This window comes from Cherax quadricarinatus, chromosome 15, assembly GCF_038502225.1.
Source record: "Cherax quadricarinatus isolate ZL_2023a chromosome 15, ASM3850222v1, whole genome shotgun sequence".
In the NCBI taxonomy this organism is placed as follows: Eukaryota; Metazoa; Arthropoda; class Malacostraca; order Decapoda; family Parastacidae; genus Cherax; species Cherax quadricarinatus.
Window position 1 is genome coordinate 5,220,627 of NC_091306.1, and position 16,023 is coordinate 5,236,649.

At 36.9% G+C, this 16,023-nt stretch overlaps 1 protein-coding gene across 1 annotated transcript in view; it reads left to right on the forward strand.

Annotated features, from left to right (window-relative positions):
* BNIP3 (BCL2 interacting protein 3) overlaps positions 1-15,246 on the forward strand; it is a 136,772-nt gene extending 121,526 nt beyond the window's left edge. The window contains exons 3-7 of the mRNA XM_053781160.2: positions 1,594-1,777; positions 6,041-6,134; positions 7,091-7,176; positions 8,474-8,626; positions 12,796-15,246. Of these exons, the coding sequence (XP_053637135.2) occupies positions 1,594-1,777; positions 6,041-6,134; positions 7,091-7,176; positions 8,474-8,626; positions 12,796-12,853 (575 nt within the window). The 3' untranslated portion in view covers positions 12,854-15,246. The remainder of the gene's footprint in view (positions 1-1,593; positions 1,778-6,040; positions 6,135-7,090; positions 7,177-8,473; positions 8,627-12,795) is intronic.
* Positions 15,247-16,023: the final 777 nt, after the last annotated feature.

Below are 16,023 nucleotides of genomic sequence, written 5' to 3' on the forward strand. Positions count from 1 at the left end.
GACTTCCAGATCTTACAAAAATGAAAGTGAATATATAATTGTAGTTCATTGTCAAGCTGTATTATGTTGTTTTTGCTGCTTAAGACTATAATTACAACAGAAATAATGTTATTTCTTACCTTAAATTGTGGGTGCTGGTGTTTGTGGATGATTGTGAAGAGAGTGGAGAGTTATGTTGTGGTCCTACTGGGCTGAGGTGGATGGTAGAGGGTCTGGTACTTAAGTCGATGGTTGTACTAGAGTGTGCATAAATTCTGTAATGGATTTCTTTTCTATTTTACCCTGCAGTACAATTTATAACTGACGGTAAGGCATCAGCTGCTCTAGACACCATTTCAGGGTTCTGTTCAGTGAAAAAAGTCTGTCATTCAGTAAGTCAGTCAAGTCAGTCATTCAGTCAAGTCAGCAACACTGGTATGCCTATTGGGTGTCATGATTGCTTGCCAGATATAAGATATGGTAATTAAAAGATCAAAACACAATTCACAAACACAGCTAGCTTGTAGGAGAGAAGTATAACTGAACACGTTTTCACGAAGCTGGGATGGTGGTGTCGGGAGTGTGGGAGTGTTGAAGTATTTTTGTCTTGCCTCCCAGAGCAAGAATTCCACTGGAATGGATTAATGGCATTTCTCTTCATTTAAATGAGGAAAATTGACTCGGCATATGAGCAGATTGGGATACGAGCAAGGTCACGGAATGGATTAAACTCGTAAGCCAAGGTTCCACTGTACAGTGGACCCCCGCATGACGATCACCTCCGAATGCGACCAATTATGTAAGTGTATTTATGTAAGTGCGTTTGTACGTGTATGTTTGGGGGTCTGAAATGGACTAATCTACTTCACAATATTCCTTATGGGAACAAATTCGGTCAGTACTGGCACCTGAACATACTTCTGGAGAGAAAAAATATCGTTAACCGGGGGTCCACTGTATTTACTTATCCCAGTAAAAGGTGTTCTCAAGTTATGACACAAAAGACAAAATTGAGAATGGTCTATATAAGTTTGACCAGAGGGCTACTGTAGTTGCATGAACTTTTCCCTGATCACAATATATCAGTATTCAAATTTTGAAGCTGAATGAATGAATCATTTTTAGGTTATACTATATGAAAATCTTGAAGAAAGAAAAAATAAATTGTCATATACTTGAAAGTACCCCTTCAGGGATAGCTAAATTAAGTTTCTCAGTATTAACCATTACCCCTCTGTTAAATGTTACCCTGAATTAAATGTGACCTTGCATTAAAAGTGGCCCTGCATTAAATGTTAACCTGTATTAAACATTGATTATTTTCAACATTACCTTGAAACCCAGGTGGGATCAGAAATCCTCAAAAGCAATTTCGGGCAACAATAAGGGCCAGACAATTTAGAATGATTAAGCATAGTAGCAGTTATTGTTGTACTTCATGTGAATCTTAAGTGGTGCAAGGATAACATTCTTGAATAGTACACTGCAGTTGAAAGCAATTTTCATTGTAATGTTTATGACAAATTCTATGATATTTCTCAAGCTTGTTATTCAGTACAGTACATAATTATTTTATGTACGTAGTCAAATTAATGATCTCTTTGTTTTCAACAGAGTCATGGGTGGATCTGTCCAACCAGCCGGGTAGTCCTGACCGGGTGACACCATTGCCCTTTGGGAATGGTGAGGAGTACTTGCGACTGTTGCGAGAGGCCCAGAGAGAGAGCAACCAGTCTTCAGAGCGAGTGTCATTAGCTTCCTCTCGTAGGGACACACCTAGGGACTCTCCACATGATTCGTGAGTTTCCTTCCATAATTTTCCTACCCATCAACAAATTCTGTTATTTTCTACCATGTACAGTACATTTAATTTTGAGTTTTTAGTTGAGTATTTTTATTATCCAGTGCTTTTGTCTGTGTTCTTTGTCAAAGATTTTGACATTATTCATCTCGCCACTACATCTGTTTGTTGCATTGGTCGTTAGTGCCACTTTGTCATTTTGGCACAATTTGTAGTCACTTTTTGTCAACACCTGTTTTCTCTTTTGTTACTAGTTGGAGTAAGCCTACATAGCCAATCCTGTAACTGTACCTGTGATTTCCAGCCTACCTAACACTTGGCTTCTCTTACTAAGTGGTGCATAGTGTACATTGGTTTACCTTGGCAATAATGAGTGCTCTTCAAACATGCATGTACACCATATATGTTGTAGTTATATATGTATATAGTATATATTTGCTTAAAACTGTTCTGTAATGGAGTTCAAGTAATTGACAAGGTGAATTGATGTTTGCATGAAAGTTTTGAAACAGTGTGTGTCATAATGAGTATGATAGTGTAGTGACATGGCTTTATTGTACATGCTTTAAAAGAATATTCAACCATTAGAATAATTTTATTGAAATTTGACACATAAGTATCTCAACTGGACAGTGTGATAAAAAAGAGACTGCAGCAGAATGGAAACTTTTGTTGAGTATTGTTGAGAAAGTGCTGGTTTCTAGTGATTTGTTAGAGTAATGAAATAGCAGGCAAAAGAACATGAGCCACTCATTTGTACAATAATGGTGGGACTTGAGCCAGATTTCCTGATTTATTTTTAAGTGACTTAATAATCTTGGTTAACTCTGTGGGCTTGGTTGGTGCAAGATAGGAGGAGGTTTGGAATTTCCCATCTAAGTAATCACTTGCTCTGGCATTGGTACCTGGGATTTTGCTTGTGAGATTTGATCCTCTGGTTGAGAAAGTCATTTACCTTGTTAACTGTATCAGTAGGCTGTAGTTTCGTTTGGTTTAGGTAGGACAATATCCCTCGTTTTTTCAGTTTGTAGGGGCCCAGAATCCGAGAGCATCTCTTCCGGGTCTTTTTTATATCTCCTCTTGTTTTGGTGAATTTAATGGAGTAGTACAGTTGCTTTGCCTTTCTTATTAGTTTGGTGAGGATTGATGTGTAGTGTTTAATAATATCTTTGTTTATAAAGTCCTGTCTGTATTGCTTTTCATATTGATGCTTCTTATCACTGGATTTTAATATGGTGTTAGTTAACCATGGGCACCTTAGCCGTTTATTCGTAATCCGTTTCGTTTTTATGGGGCAATGTTTGTTATATAGTCTAAGTAATTTGTTAAGAAATATGTCTATCTAATCATCGATACCATTGGCATTGGAGAATTCTGTAGGCCAGTCAGCCGTATCTAGCTCTGTTGTGAAGTTACTTATTGATGGGTATGATTTTCTTTTGCCAAGAAGTTTCATTGTGATACCTGGAGAGGGTTTCAGGGGTCAGTGCCCCCACAGCTCGGTCTGAGACCAGGCCTGGTTAGGGTCTGATCAGGGTCTGATCAACCAGGCTGTTACTGCTGGCCGCACGCAAGCTGACGTACGAACCACAGCCCGGTTGGTCAGGTACTGACTTTAGGTGCCTGTCCAGTGCCTTTTTAAAGACAGCCAGGGGTCGATTGGTAATCCCCTTTATGTATGGTGGGAGGCAGTTGAACAGTCTTGGGCCCCTGACACTTATTGTGTCAGATGTGTTGTCTCTCAATGTACTCGTGGCGCCCCTGCTTTTCATCAGGGGAATGTTGCATTTCCTGCCGAGTCTTTTGCTTTCATAGGGAGTGATTTTCGTGTGCAGGTTTGGCATCAGTCCTTCCAGGACCTTCCAAGTGTATATTATCATGCATCTCTCAAGCCTGCGTTCCAGGGAATACAGATCGAGGACCTTCAACCATTCCCAGTAATTTAGGTGCCTTATGGTACTTATGTGTGCTGTGAATGATTCATAATGCAGTACATAATACTGCCATCAACAGTGTTGATGGCAGAACATGAAAAAGTGATACAATAATTGGAAATTAGCCATGAACACTATTTCTTACACAGTTTAAGTACATATAGGTTAAGGGAGAAGTCCTTTGAGTAGAAATATTGTGAAAGGGTTGATTTTGTTTGTCTTCCTTGTAGAATAAGCAGCCAAATTTTGGCTTGCTGCATAATTGTGGTATGTGGTGAAGTAAGAACTATTTGAATTTAGATACAGTTGTCATTACAAATTCCCAGGGAGGGGGAAGTTATATCCCTAGAGGTGTTAAGAATTTAAAAACTGCAAATAATACAAATTTGTCTGCATAACAGATTTGGGTTATTTTTATATTTCAGAGATGTCTCTCATACAGACTAGTACAAGTATATCTTTTAAGTCTGGCTGATATTGATATTCATCAAACAAGAATGATGAAAAAAAAATTGGGAGTGAGAGATACTGAGCTAGTAAACCATTGGATAATTGAATCTAGTCATTAGTTGTCCATTAATAAAAGATTTCAATAATCTCAACCCTTTTTTGAAACACTCCAGCCACCTCTCATAAGGTAGGGTGACCCAAAAGAGAAAACACATTCACTGTTATTTATTCAAAATTTGTCTTGCCAGAAGCATACTGGCATCACAGTTCAGATGCCTTTCTGAACTGCTGTACTCTTTCACCTTTAGAATGCAGAGAGACTGCTACCTAAACAGCACATCAAACCAAATAAATCTCGTACAGATAACAGTAATAAGAGAGAACTTATAGAGAAAGCTGATTGCATTCTTAGGAATATTATGAAAAGGAAAAATATTTCTCCTGGATGTGATTAAAGCACTGAAATCCAATGTATAGGGTTCCATCAAGTTAGAGAATACATGTAATTTTTATGATATACAGTTATTTTTAAATGTCTTTCGTCTGTGTAGATGCAGCTTCTTTCAACAAACCAGCTGTATCCCACCGAGGTAGGGTGGCCCAAAAAGAAAAAAGTTTCCCTTTTTAACTTTAGTAATGTATACAAGAGAAGGGGTTACTAGCCCCTTGCTCCCAGCATTTTAACTGCCTCTTACGACATGCATGACATACGGAGGAAGAATTCTGTTCCACTTCCCCATGGAGATAATAGGAAATAAACAGGAAGAAGAATTAGCAAGAAAATAGAAGAAAACCCAGAGGGGTGTGTATACATATGCTTGTACATGCATGTGTAGTGTGACCTAAGTGTAAGTAGAAGTAGCAAGAAGTACCTGAAATCTTGCATGTTTATGAGACAGAAAAAAGACACCAGCAATCCTACCATCATGTAAAGCAATTACAGGCTTCTGTTTTACACTCACTTGGCAGGACGGTAGTACCTCCCTGGGCGGTTGCTGTCTACCAACCTACTACCTAGATGTAGATGCATGTAATAGCTAAATTGTTATCAGTTGGTAACTTTCTTCTTTCTTTCAATGCACCAGCCATATCCCACTGAGGTGGGGTGGCCCAAAAGGCAAAACAAAAGTTTTGCCTTTTAAATTTAGTAATACAGTGGACCCCCGCATAACGATCAGCTCCCAACTCGACCAATTATGTAAGTGTATTTTTGTAAGTGCTTTTGTAGGTGTATTTTTGGGGGTCTGAAACGGACTAATCTAATTCACAATATCTCTTATGGGAACAAATTCGGTCTATAACGGCACCCAAACAGACTTCTGGATTGAAATAATATCGTTATCCGGGGGTCCACTGTATATACAGGAGAAGGGGTTACTAGCCCCTTGCTCCCGGCATTTTAATTGCTTCTTACGACACGCGTGGCTTACGGAGGAAGAATTCTGTTCCACTTCCCCATGGAAATAAGAGGAAATAGACAAGAACAAGAACTAGAAAGAAAGTAGAAGAAAACCCAGAGGGGTATGTATATATAAGCTTGTACATGTATGTGCAGTGTGACCTAAGTGTAAGTAGAAGTAGCAAGACGTACCTGAAATCTTGCATGTTTATGAAACAGAAAAAAGGACACCAGCAGTCCTACCATCACGTAAAACAGTTACAGGCTTTCGTTTTACACTCGCTTGGCAGGACGGTAGTACCTCCCTGGGCGGTTGCTGTCTACCAACCTACTACCTAGATGTAGATGTATGTAATAGCTAAATTGTTATCAGTTGGTAACATAGGATGTTATATTTTTTCTATACACTGTATTGATAAAATCCTTAAAGAATACGTTATCCTTGTTTTTATTTAGATGTTTATTTCATTTTTTCAGGCCAAAGTCCCCACCAAACAGCCCTAACACTGAGATGGCCACCGACCCAGAGGAGACTGTGCTGAAAGGCGTATACATTAATTACTATAATAAGGTATGTAATCACAATACTCAGTTGGTAAGTGATATAATCATTCTTACAGATTTACAGGGGACTTACTTTCCTAGAGGTCCTGCAAATTTTTCTTATCCTGTATTTTATAAAAGAAAATGGGCAGTGAGGGAGAGGTTATGCTCACTTTTAAGTTTTGCAACGTGGTTTTTGGGCATAAACTCGTTTATCCAAATTATGCTGGACAAAATTAAAAGTGGCTAGACAGCACTAAGTGTTTATTGCACATGAATGTGGAGACACTGGTCTGTATTCCTTCAAAATGTAAGAGAAATGCTTTATATATTACACTGTGTGATTTTTATACCATTATGTAACATGCAGTAGTAAGCAAATGTGTGCTGAAACTCATTGCTCATTGGTTGACTATGTTAAATAATGCCAATCTTTATATATAAAATCTTTATTAGTTTGTAGTTTTTCTAGTTGTTTATTATTTTATTTTTAACTTTATTTCTGTACAGGTACTCTGATGCTGTAAACACATTTGTGTGTGACTCAATTTTTTTTAATTATTGTACATTTTAGAATGTGCATTTACATATGATTCTAGCATATGAGGATATTAAGACTCCCAAAGCACCTGTACTTTATTTGTCCACTCTTGCTTTACTACATTATTATTATTATAGATATGAGAGTTAGTACATTATGATTCATGAGTCGGCAGTTCTTGTAGATATTGCTCTTGTTTCTGTATGCTGCAATTCTACTTGTATTTTTAACTTTACTGAATAAAAGCATCTGGCGGTTTAAAATAATTCCATAAAGTCCTGAAATATTCACTCGGCCAAAATTTCTGCTTTTTCTTCGTGCACACTGTACACTGAACAGCACACACTAGTTATAGAAAGGTTTTAACCTTTATGGGTCTCTCCACATTTTTAATAATATTTACCAAACTTCTACTTGATTTGTCTTGTTTATTTTTTTCACAGGAAGGAGACTTTATTCGGGTTGAGAAGAACACAGAGACGGATTGGATCTGGGACTGGAGTAGTCGGCCTGACCAGACTCCACCAAAGTTAGTATTTTAGTTAAATATTATAATGATCACGGGCATGAATGTGCAGTCCTGTTTAAAATGTGTTTATTTTGTTAAATATTTTGCATAAATGCAAATATTAAAAATTAAAGAAATAGTATACTATAAACTTGATCTTAACTTTAATGATTAAAAAAAATGATTGATGAAGCCAGAGTATGTATTCAATTTTAAATACAGAATAGTAAACCAACACGAATCAGAGGTGGATTTAGAGATGATTATACAAGTTAGAAACCTTACACCATCTGAAGGAAACCTTACACCATCTGAAGGTTTCCTGTCCTGGGCCATGCTAGGGTCACCTTGCTCACACCACACCCAAGATACTATCATGCAGCTTACTGGATCACCACCCTACTACTAGATAATATAGACCATGGCATAAAGAAATGAATCACTTACAAAACTACTAGGGCTGTCCAGAATTATTAAGGCATTCCTGACTTAGTGAAAACATTTGTGATTAATCAGGGTGTTTGCTGAGTTGGGCCGGTGGCCTGGTGGGTGGCCCGGTGGCCTGGTGGCTAAAGCTCCCGCTTCACACACGGAGGGCCCGGGTTCGATTCCCGGCGGGTGGAAACATTTCGACACATTTCCTTACACCTGTTGTCCTGTTCACCTAGCAGCAAATAGGTACCTGGGTGTTAGTCGACTGGTGTGGGTCGCATCCTGGGGGACAAGATTAAGGACCCCAATGGAAATAAGTTAGACAGTCCTCGATGACGCACTGACTTTCTTGGGTTATCCTGGGTGGCTAACCCTCCGGGGTTAAAAATCCGAACGAAATCTTATCTTATCTTATCTCAACTTGTGCATTCTGCACCTGACTCTGAAACTTTCCTTTCACACCATTTCTTTTGTTAATTGCTCAGTATTACACTTCTTTCTGTTTTTCTTACTGTATATTAAATTAACACTTCAAAAATAATAACTCACAGTAAGATGATGTTATACCTATCGTAGGGATCCCACTCTTGACCCCCCCCCCCCCTTTTTTTTTTTGGCCCTTGTGGTGTTAAAAATGAAATAAACACATTGTTATTAAACTTGTAAACATTCTAACATTGTGGCCAATCTTTTATCAATATAATGCATACACACTTAAAAACTTACATGTACAGTTTAAATTTAAAGCCCACTCAGAAAAGCTTGTCAGTATAGGGGGATCCTTTATAACCCAAAGGCTTCTTGTCCCACATTTGTATTTACCTACTTTTAGAACATATATTTATTATTATATCTTCTTGTTCATGCATTTTTATCTCTTGTATAGGGAATGGCGGTTTAGTCATCCTCGTAAAGGTGTGAGCCGTGGTGCCAGTATCCGCCGTGTTATGGTGGGCAACTCTTCACTCTTCTCTCGTGATGTCCTTTACACACTCCTTATCACCAATGTTTTATCGCTTCTTCTTGGTACTGGCATTGGGTAAGTCAACACATGCAGTGTGGATAAAATTATACCCCTATATAAGATTTAATCTCTAATATTTTTGTCATTATTTACAAGGTAATCTTTTGCAACGTAGTTGATATTAACTCTTCTTGCCTTCATGAACTGTGGTAGATTTCTGTTATATACTGTTTCATAGGGTAAGTTAGGATTGGTAAGGTTTGTCAGGAAACAGGGCAAGTGTTTCCTGACGCGGGGTCTTAGACAGTGATCCGCCATTGGAGCTTTTGGTCATCTGACTGAGGCCTTCCGCTGGCTTACCGGTCCAGCTTTTTAAAAATTATGGTCATAGTTATAACCATTTAGGATTTTAACAGTACTGTTTTATAGTTGAGCTCTTGCAAGAAACTCAAAATGAAAGTTAGGCATACTGTATATTGTGCAGAAATTCTCTTCTCACATATTTACTGAAGCAACATTTGTACAATGCCCTAAGACATTTATTTCCAAATTTTAAATTGGCATATTTTAATATTTGAAATTGGTCAAATTACCAATATCTGATCACACTATTGGGTAGTTGAAATAGTTAATTGGGGAGTTTCTTGTGCTCACTTGATAACATGGAAGACTTGTTAGCAAAATACAGTGGAGCCTTGGTACTCAGATAGCTCCGTACTTGAACAGTTCGGTATTCAGACGCTTTGTTCAGTAAAAAATCGGTCGGTAGTCGACCGTTTGCTTAGCACTCAACCAAACAAACACGACCTGCCAGAACTTCACTGTAAACTATTACGTGTTTATTCGCATTTTTTGGTGTGTTTTATATTTGTATAAATAAGTCACCATGGGGCCTGAGAAGAGTAGTGATAACAGCCAACCAAAAAGAAAATTGGTTGGGAAAAATTCATTCGGTACTCTAACAGATCAGCACTCAAACAGCCTTTTGGAACAAATTAAGTTTGAGTATCGAGGTTCCAGTGTAGCTACAAATTTGGTCGACTGGAACAATGTAATTGGCCTAAAATAGGACTCAAAGTGGGCAAAATCACCAGTGCATAAATATCACTGACAGCAAAATTTGTGAAAGTGTAATTTTGTCAGCTTTCCATCAAATTTTGTACTTTTTGTTTTGTTACCCTCAGAAAAATATTCTCTAGTATTTTATAAGAAAAAATAGCAAAAAAATTTTTTGGGAATTTCTTGGACACTGGACAATTTTCAGATCAAGGGTCTGGACAGTGAAAGGATTAAGAGTAGAGAAGAAAGTGCAACTTATTTGCATTGAGAAAAGTATGTTGAACATTAAATGCTTTCTTAGTAGTCCCTCCATATCCATAAGATGTGTTCCCCAAAATCTTGCAGATGTTGCACTGTATTTGCAGTCCAGGGCTCTATGGCTACCATAATTGATACATAGAATTATTAGAGATGTTTGGGATATTTTGTGCAAGTTACTCACTTCCCGTGTCATGTAACAGACATAAAACATAGACTACAATAGATACGTGAAGTGATATAGTAGAGCAAGAGTCATGAATCTGTGAGCAAAGTTCACACATAACATCGTATATGAGTTGTGGATCTATGTAACCAGCTCACAGATAACTATATAATTATTTTATTAACACATAGGCCATTTCCCACTAAGGCAGGATGACCCGAGAGAGAAGACACATTTTCACCACCATTCACTCCATCACTGGGTTGCCAGAGGCATGCCTGTACTACAGTTAAAAAAAAAAAAAAACTACAACATGTCAACACCCCTCCTTCAGAGTGCAGGCACTGTACTTTCCACCTCCAGGACTCATGTCTGGCTAACTGGTTTCCCTGAATTCCTTCATAAATATTACCATGCTCACACACTAACAGCACATCATCAAATCATAAAAACCATTCATCTTCACCTGCTCCCATGTAACATGCTCACACACGCTTGCTGGAAATCCAAGCCCTTATCACACAAAACCTCCTTCCAACCCTTCCAAGGATGACCCCTACCCCCACCTTCCTTCCACTATAATTTATACGTTTTCTAGGTTATTCTATTTCTTTCCAGCCCCTCTAACTGTCCAAACCACCTCTATAATACAGTGTACATAGTATTTAAGTTGTGGTTCCATAGCCAAGGCCACAGATTTTTTTTTTAACGCACTAACTTTTCCTAGGTAGGGTGACCTAAATTGGAAAACGATAGTTTCTCATTTTTACATTTAGTAATTTATACAGGAGAAGGGGTTACCAGCTCCTTGCTACTGACATTTTAGTCACTTCTTATGACACACTTCACTTATCCCATGGAGTAAGCCCACAGAGAACAGCATATTATTATTTACATATTGCAGATATGTGAATTCAGCTCTTGTAGAGTGGGCAATAGAACAACTAAGTTTTGCCTGAAAACCTGTGCATTTCTGATTATTGAGTATTTTGTAAATGCAGTGATTGGAAATATTCTAAATCTAAAATCTATAGCTCACAGATCAGTAAATTTTTGTACACAGAATCCATTTATGTTCAATGAGTATTGTATGTATAGCATAAATATATATGTGGTGTAGCAGGAAGGAATTGTGGGTCTTTTGCAAAATGCTTTTAGTATTATGTAAGTATGTTAATCGATGGTCTACTATATTTAATTCTTCTTTCAACCAACTGGTCGTATCCCACCAAAGCAGGGTGGCCTAACTTTAGTGATGTATACAGGAGAAGGTGTTGCTAGCCCCTTGATCCCGGCTTGTTAGTTGCCTCTTACAATGTGCATGGCTTACGGAGGAAGAATTCTATTCCACTTCCCATTTCCAGGACTCGAGTCCGGGTGTGTATACGTACATGTATATGATTGTACATGCATGTGTAGTGTGACCTAAGTGTAAATAGAAGTAGCAAGACGTACCTGAAATCTTGTGTGTTTGAGACAGAAAAAAAAGACCAGCAATCCTACCATCATGTAAAACAATCACAGGTTTCAATTTCACACTCACTTGGTAGGATGGTAGAACCTCCCTGGGTAGTTGCTGTCTACCAACTTATTTAATTTTTTTTTTTTCAACAAACCTGCCATATCCCACCAAGGCAGGGTGGCCCAAAAAGAAAAACAAAAGTTTTTCTTTTTAAATTTAGTAATTTGTACAGGAGAAGGGGTTACTAACCCCTTGCTCCCGGCATTTTAGTTGCCTCTTACAACACGCATGGCTTACGGAGGAAGAATTCTGTTCCACTTCCCCATGGAGATAAGAGGAAATAAACAAGAACTAGAAAGAAAATAGAAGAAAACCCAGAGGGGTGTGTATATATATATATGCTTGTACATGTATGTGTAGTGTGACCTAAGTGTAAGAAGAAGTAGCAAGAAGTACCTGAAAAATCTTGCATGTTTGAGACAGAAAAAAGACACCAGCAATCCTACCATCATGTAAAACAAATACAGTGGACCCCCGCTTAACGATCACCTCCCAATGCGACCAATTATGTAAGTGTATTTATGTAAGTACGTTTGTACATATATGTTTGGGGGTCTGAAATGGACTAATCTACTTCACAATATTCCTTATGGGAACAAATTCGGTCAGTACTGGCACCTGAACATACTTCTGGAATGAAAAAATATCGTTAACCGGGGGTCCACTGTACAGGCTTTCGTTTTTTACACTCACTTGGCAGGATGGTAGTACCTCCCTGGGCAGTTGCTGTCTACCAACCTACTACCTAGAACTATATTTATTTACATATACATGTGTGGTGAAAGTGTTGAATGATGATGAAAGTATTTTCTTTTTGGGGATTTTCTTTCTTTTTTTTGGGTCACCCTGCCTCGGTGGGAGACGGCCGACTTGTTGAAAAAAAAAAAAAAAAAATGTATATCTCTTAGATACTTTAGATACAGTATTGTATTCTAATAATAAATAATCTGCTACAACAGAATATTGAAGCTTCAGGATTTATTAAGTGATATAAAGCATAACAGTTAAAATAAAAAAATTGAGACACTTTTGTAAATGCTGTACATCAGTTACAACAGCTTTTCTCTGCTTTCACAAGGTTATTATTAAAATCTACCTCCAATTTTAGTAATGAATGCACATTGTCTATTGAAGTGGATGGTCAGTAGTACTGTTATTTTCACAATTTAAGCTGCTGTTTGTTATATAGCTACAAATGCTCAGTGATAATGCACTTTTAACTTGAATATTCTTCAACAGGATCTGGTTGTCGAAACGATCAGGTGGTGAAGTTGTGATGACTTTACCCATCAACTGATTACTGGTGGTATCCACCAGTGACTCGTCTTATAGAACACTATGTGGGAACCAATGAAAATTGTTTAGTTTACATCCATTATATAATACTTACATCTGTTTTGAAAGGCTTTCAGTGCTATTTGATATTTCCATATATGGGTTCATTATTTTTTGTTTACATTTACCTGTTGATTTGTCAAGGCTTTAAGTTTTTTTTTAAGTTTTGCAAGACTGTATTCTCAGTCTTTTATTAAAGTGACTTTCAACAATGTTAGTTGGCCCAGAACACCCCAACTTCATTAAACGAGTACACTTGTAGATTAGAAATTTTGTCAGTGATAGGTAAATGCTTAGAGTTCACATTATGAAGATTGCTCTAATAATACTGTATTCAGTCAGAGCCTATGATGATGTAATTAGTATTTCCTCTCACAAGACAACACTGAACCTGTTAAGAGAGTTTTGGAAACTGATATAATAGTTTCCAGTGAATTCCAATGTTGAATTTGTTTCCAGAAATAATAAAAGGAATAGTTTTATTAGGCTGAATGTTATTTAACTTTTATAAGGAATTTTTCCTTACTGATACTTTAGTCTGTCTTTTAGTTTTAACTTTCCCCAGCTATCTAAGACAATTTATATGCCTATGGCTTTTATTACACATAATTTTGCTGTCTTCTCTTGTGAGATCAGTGTATGCAGTGTGTGTGTGTGTGTGTGTGTGTGTGTGTGTGTATATGTGTGTGTGTGTGTGTGTGGAAACAACACTCTAGCAAGAACTGTACAAAATAGCTTGGGGAGGTTGGACGGTTATCTAGTCACATGATGGCAGTAAGTTTGCAAAGCTGCTGCAGTGGCTACACACTTGAACATAGCTTTTCCAAAGGCTTGTATTCACTAGACACTCAGGTCAAGCCACTTGTATAATTATTGTCATTTAGTGCATTAAGGTGCACAGCTACTACTTATCATACTTTAAAATTCAAGATGTTCTTGTTTTTTCTTCATTTTTAAAATAAAGGTATATTTTTCAAAGAATTCTTGAATATGTTTAACAACTTAAGTCACCTCATAAGCTTATTTGAAGGATGACTAGTCATATTTGCATTTCAAGTGCACAATATGACAGAGTGTCTCCAGGATACATTCCTTAAGTCTTTCAAAGTCTCATGTTTGAAACACTAGGTCATTACTCCATTTAATTGTTATATCCTCATTATTCAGGATTAGTGAGGTTTTAGATATTGATTGAATTTTTATATTGGTTACCTTGGTACATCTGAGGTTAGGTGTGAGGTTAGAGCTTGATATCACACCAGTAATTTGATTATTTTATATGAAGACTAGACAAACACTCAGTATGTTCCAGATATATTAACCATAGAGCTCTATAAAAATTCTATAGATGTAACCCTGTAAATGATATGGATGTTTGATTAAAGCCATTTCTAGATATGTTAACAAGTAGAGAATTAATACTTAATACTGTCTAATATCAATGCTAGGAAAGATTTTAAACTGTGTAAAGTGGATAATGGCTGATTTATGTATTTTAATTATAAATACTAGTGTGTTAAATATGAATTGTTGACCTATTTATGTGTTTGAGAAAGATTAGCATGTGAAACCTGGAGCACTGGTACCATGTGACATCCGTCTGTTGGCCACAGGAGCATCTTCAGTAGAAGTTCTCTGTGACAATACTTTTTGTTACGCTATTTTATAAGGTAATGGGAAGCGATAATAGCTTTCTTGTTAATTCTCATAACTATATACACAGAAAAGTCAAGAGCATTTAGGTGGTTTCCAGTGGTCATTTACTGTGTGTGAGGACCATCTAATGGTAGTGAGAACTTATCCACTTTGGGTCTGTCATAATTTCCAGTAGGGTGAAAGTTACTTTATGGATATAAATTTTTCTTAATTTATTATTACTAACACTATTTGGTCACTTATTTATTTATTCAGACATTCTCTGATGGGATGTGATGACTATTAGCTCTTCTTGTCATTCAGTTTTTTCAAAAATGTTTTATTAAAATTCTCTGCAATACAAGCATTCAGTAAAAATTTAAAAAAAAAAAAAAAAAAAAAAAAAAATCCATACATATACACGGCATGTTTCCTATGCGATTGTACTATCTTCTTGTCTGTACAAGTGAGTGTAACACATTTCTTGGGACTGTCTTCTACACTGCAGAGTCCAATGGCAACTTTTCCTACTGAACTGTCTTGAATTTTTCTACTGTCTCAATTTTGCATTTTAAGTAAAATATAGTGAATTATATTTACAGGACATTTAGAAGGTAAGCCCTAAGGATAATTCGTAAGCAGAGTTGGACAAGACAATATCCAGCTTTATAGTTTTGTAATGCTGTCAGGAAAAGGCTAAATATACAAAAAGAAATGTGAGTATGGTATTAATCACCTTGAAAAATAATAAATTGCATTTAAATATCACCACAAGTTAAATTCATTGGTATGTGACCTTGTTAAAATGGGAACTTTTCTCTAAGTGGGTGGCTACTACTGTCATCCATCATCCCCACCACATGTATAAACTATATTATGGAATTATGCTCTCACGAAGTTAGCGATCTCGACGATATTTATGCATCAGCGATTTCGCCCATTTGGTGCCCTATTTTCAGTCAATTCCAATGTTCCTGTCAAGTAAAATCATAGCTATTTTGCTAGAACTCCATTTGTTCTATCGAATGAGTACAAGAAACCGCCCATTTACCGATTTCAACTACCCAGTGAAGTGGCGAAAAATTGGCAATTTGGTCAATTTCACACAAATTTCAAAAGATGCCAATTTCAAAATAGGGTCCAGAATAAACAAGGCAGACATTCCTGGCACTAAAATAATATTTTTTCTGTTCATTAGTCACATCTCCAGACCCCTCTTATATTACTCTTGCTTTCCATTTTGAATTTTTATTCTCACAAATAATAGAAGATTTACTGTTATGCTGACTACTGCATTATTGTAAAAATGGTATAAATAATATCAGCGCACTTGTGAAAGAATAGACTCACCAGTTGATGTGTATTAGATGTGTGGGGTGATTTGTTTTCTCTTGAACATTGGCAAAAATCGAACATTTCCGCTACTTTAAGCTCAATTTCAAGGTACTTTTCACCATAAAACCAATCAAAATCATCTCTATTTCTGTAATAGAGATG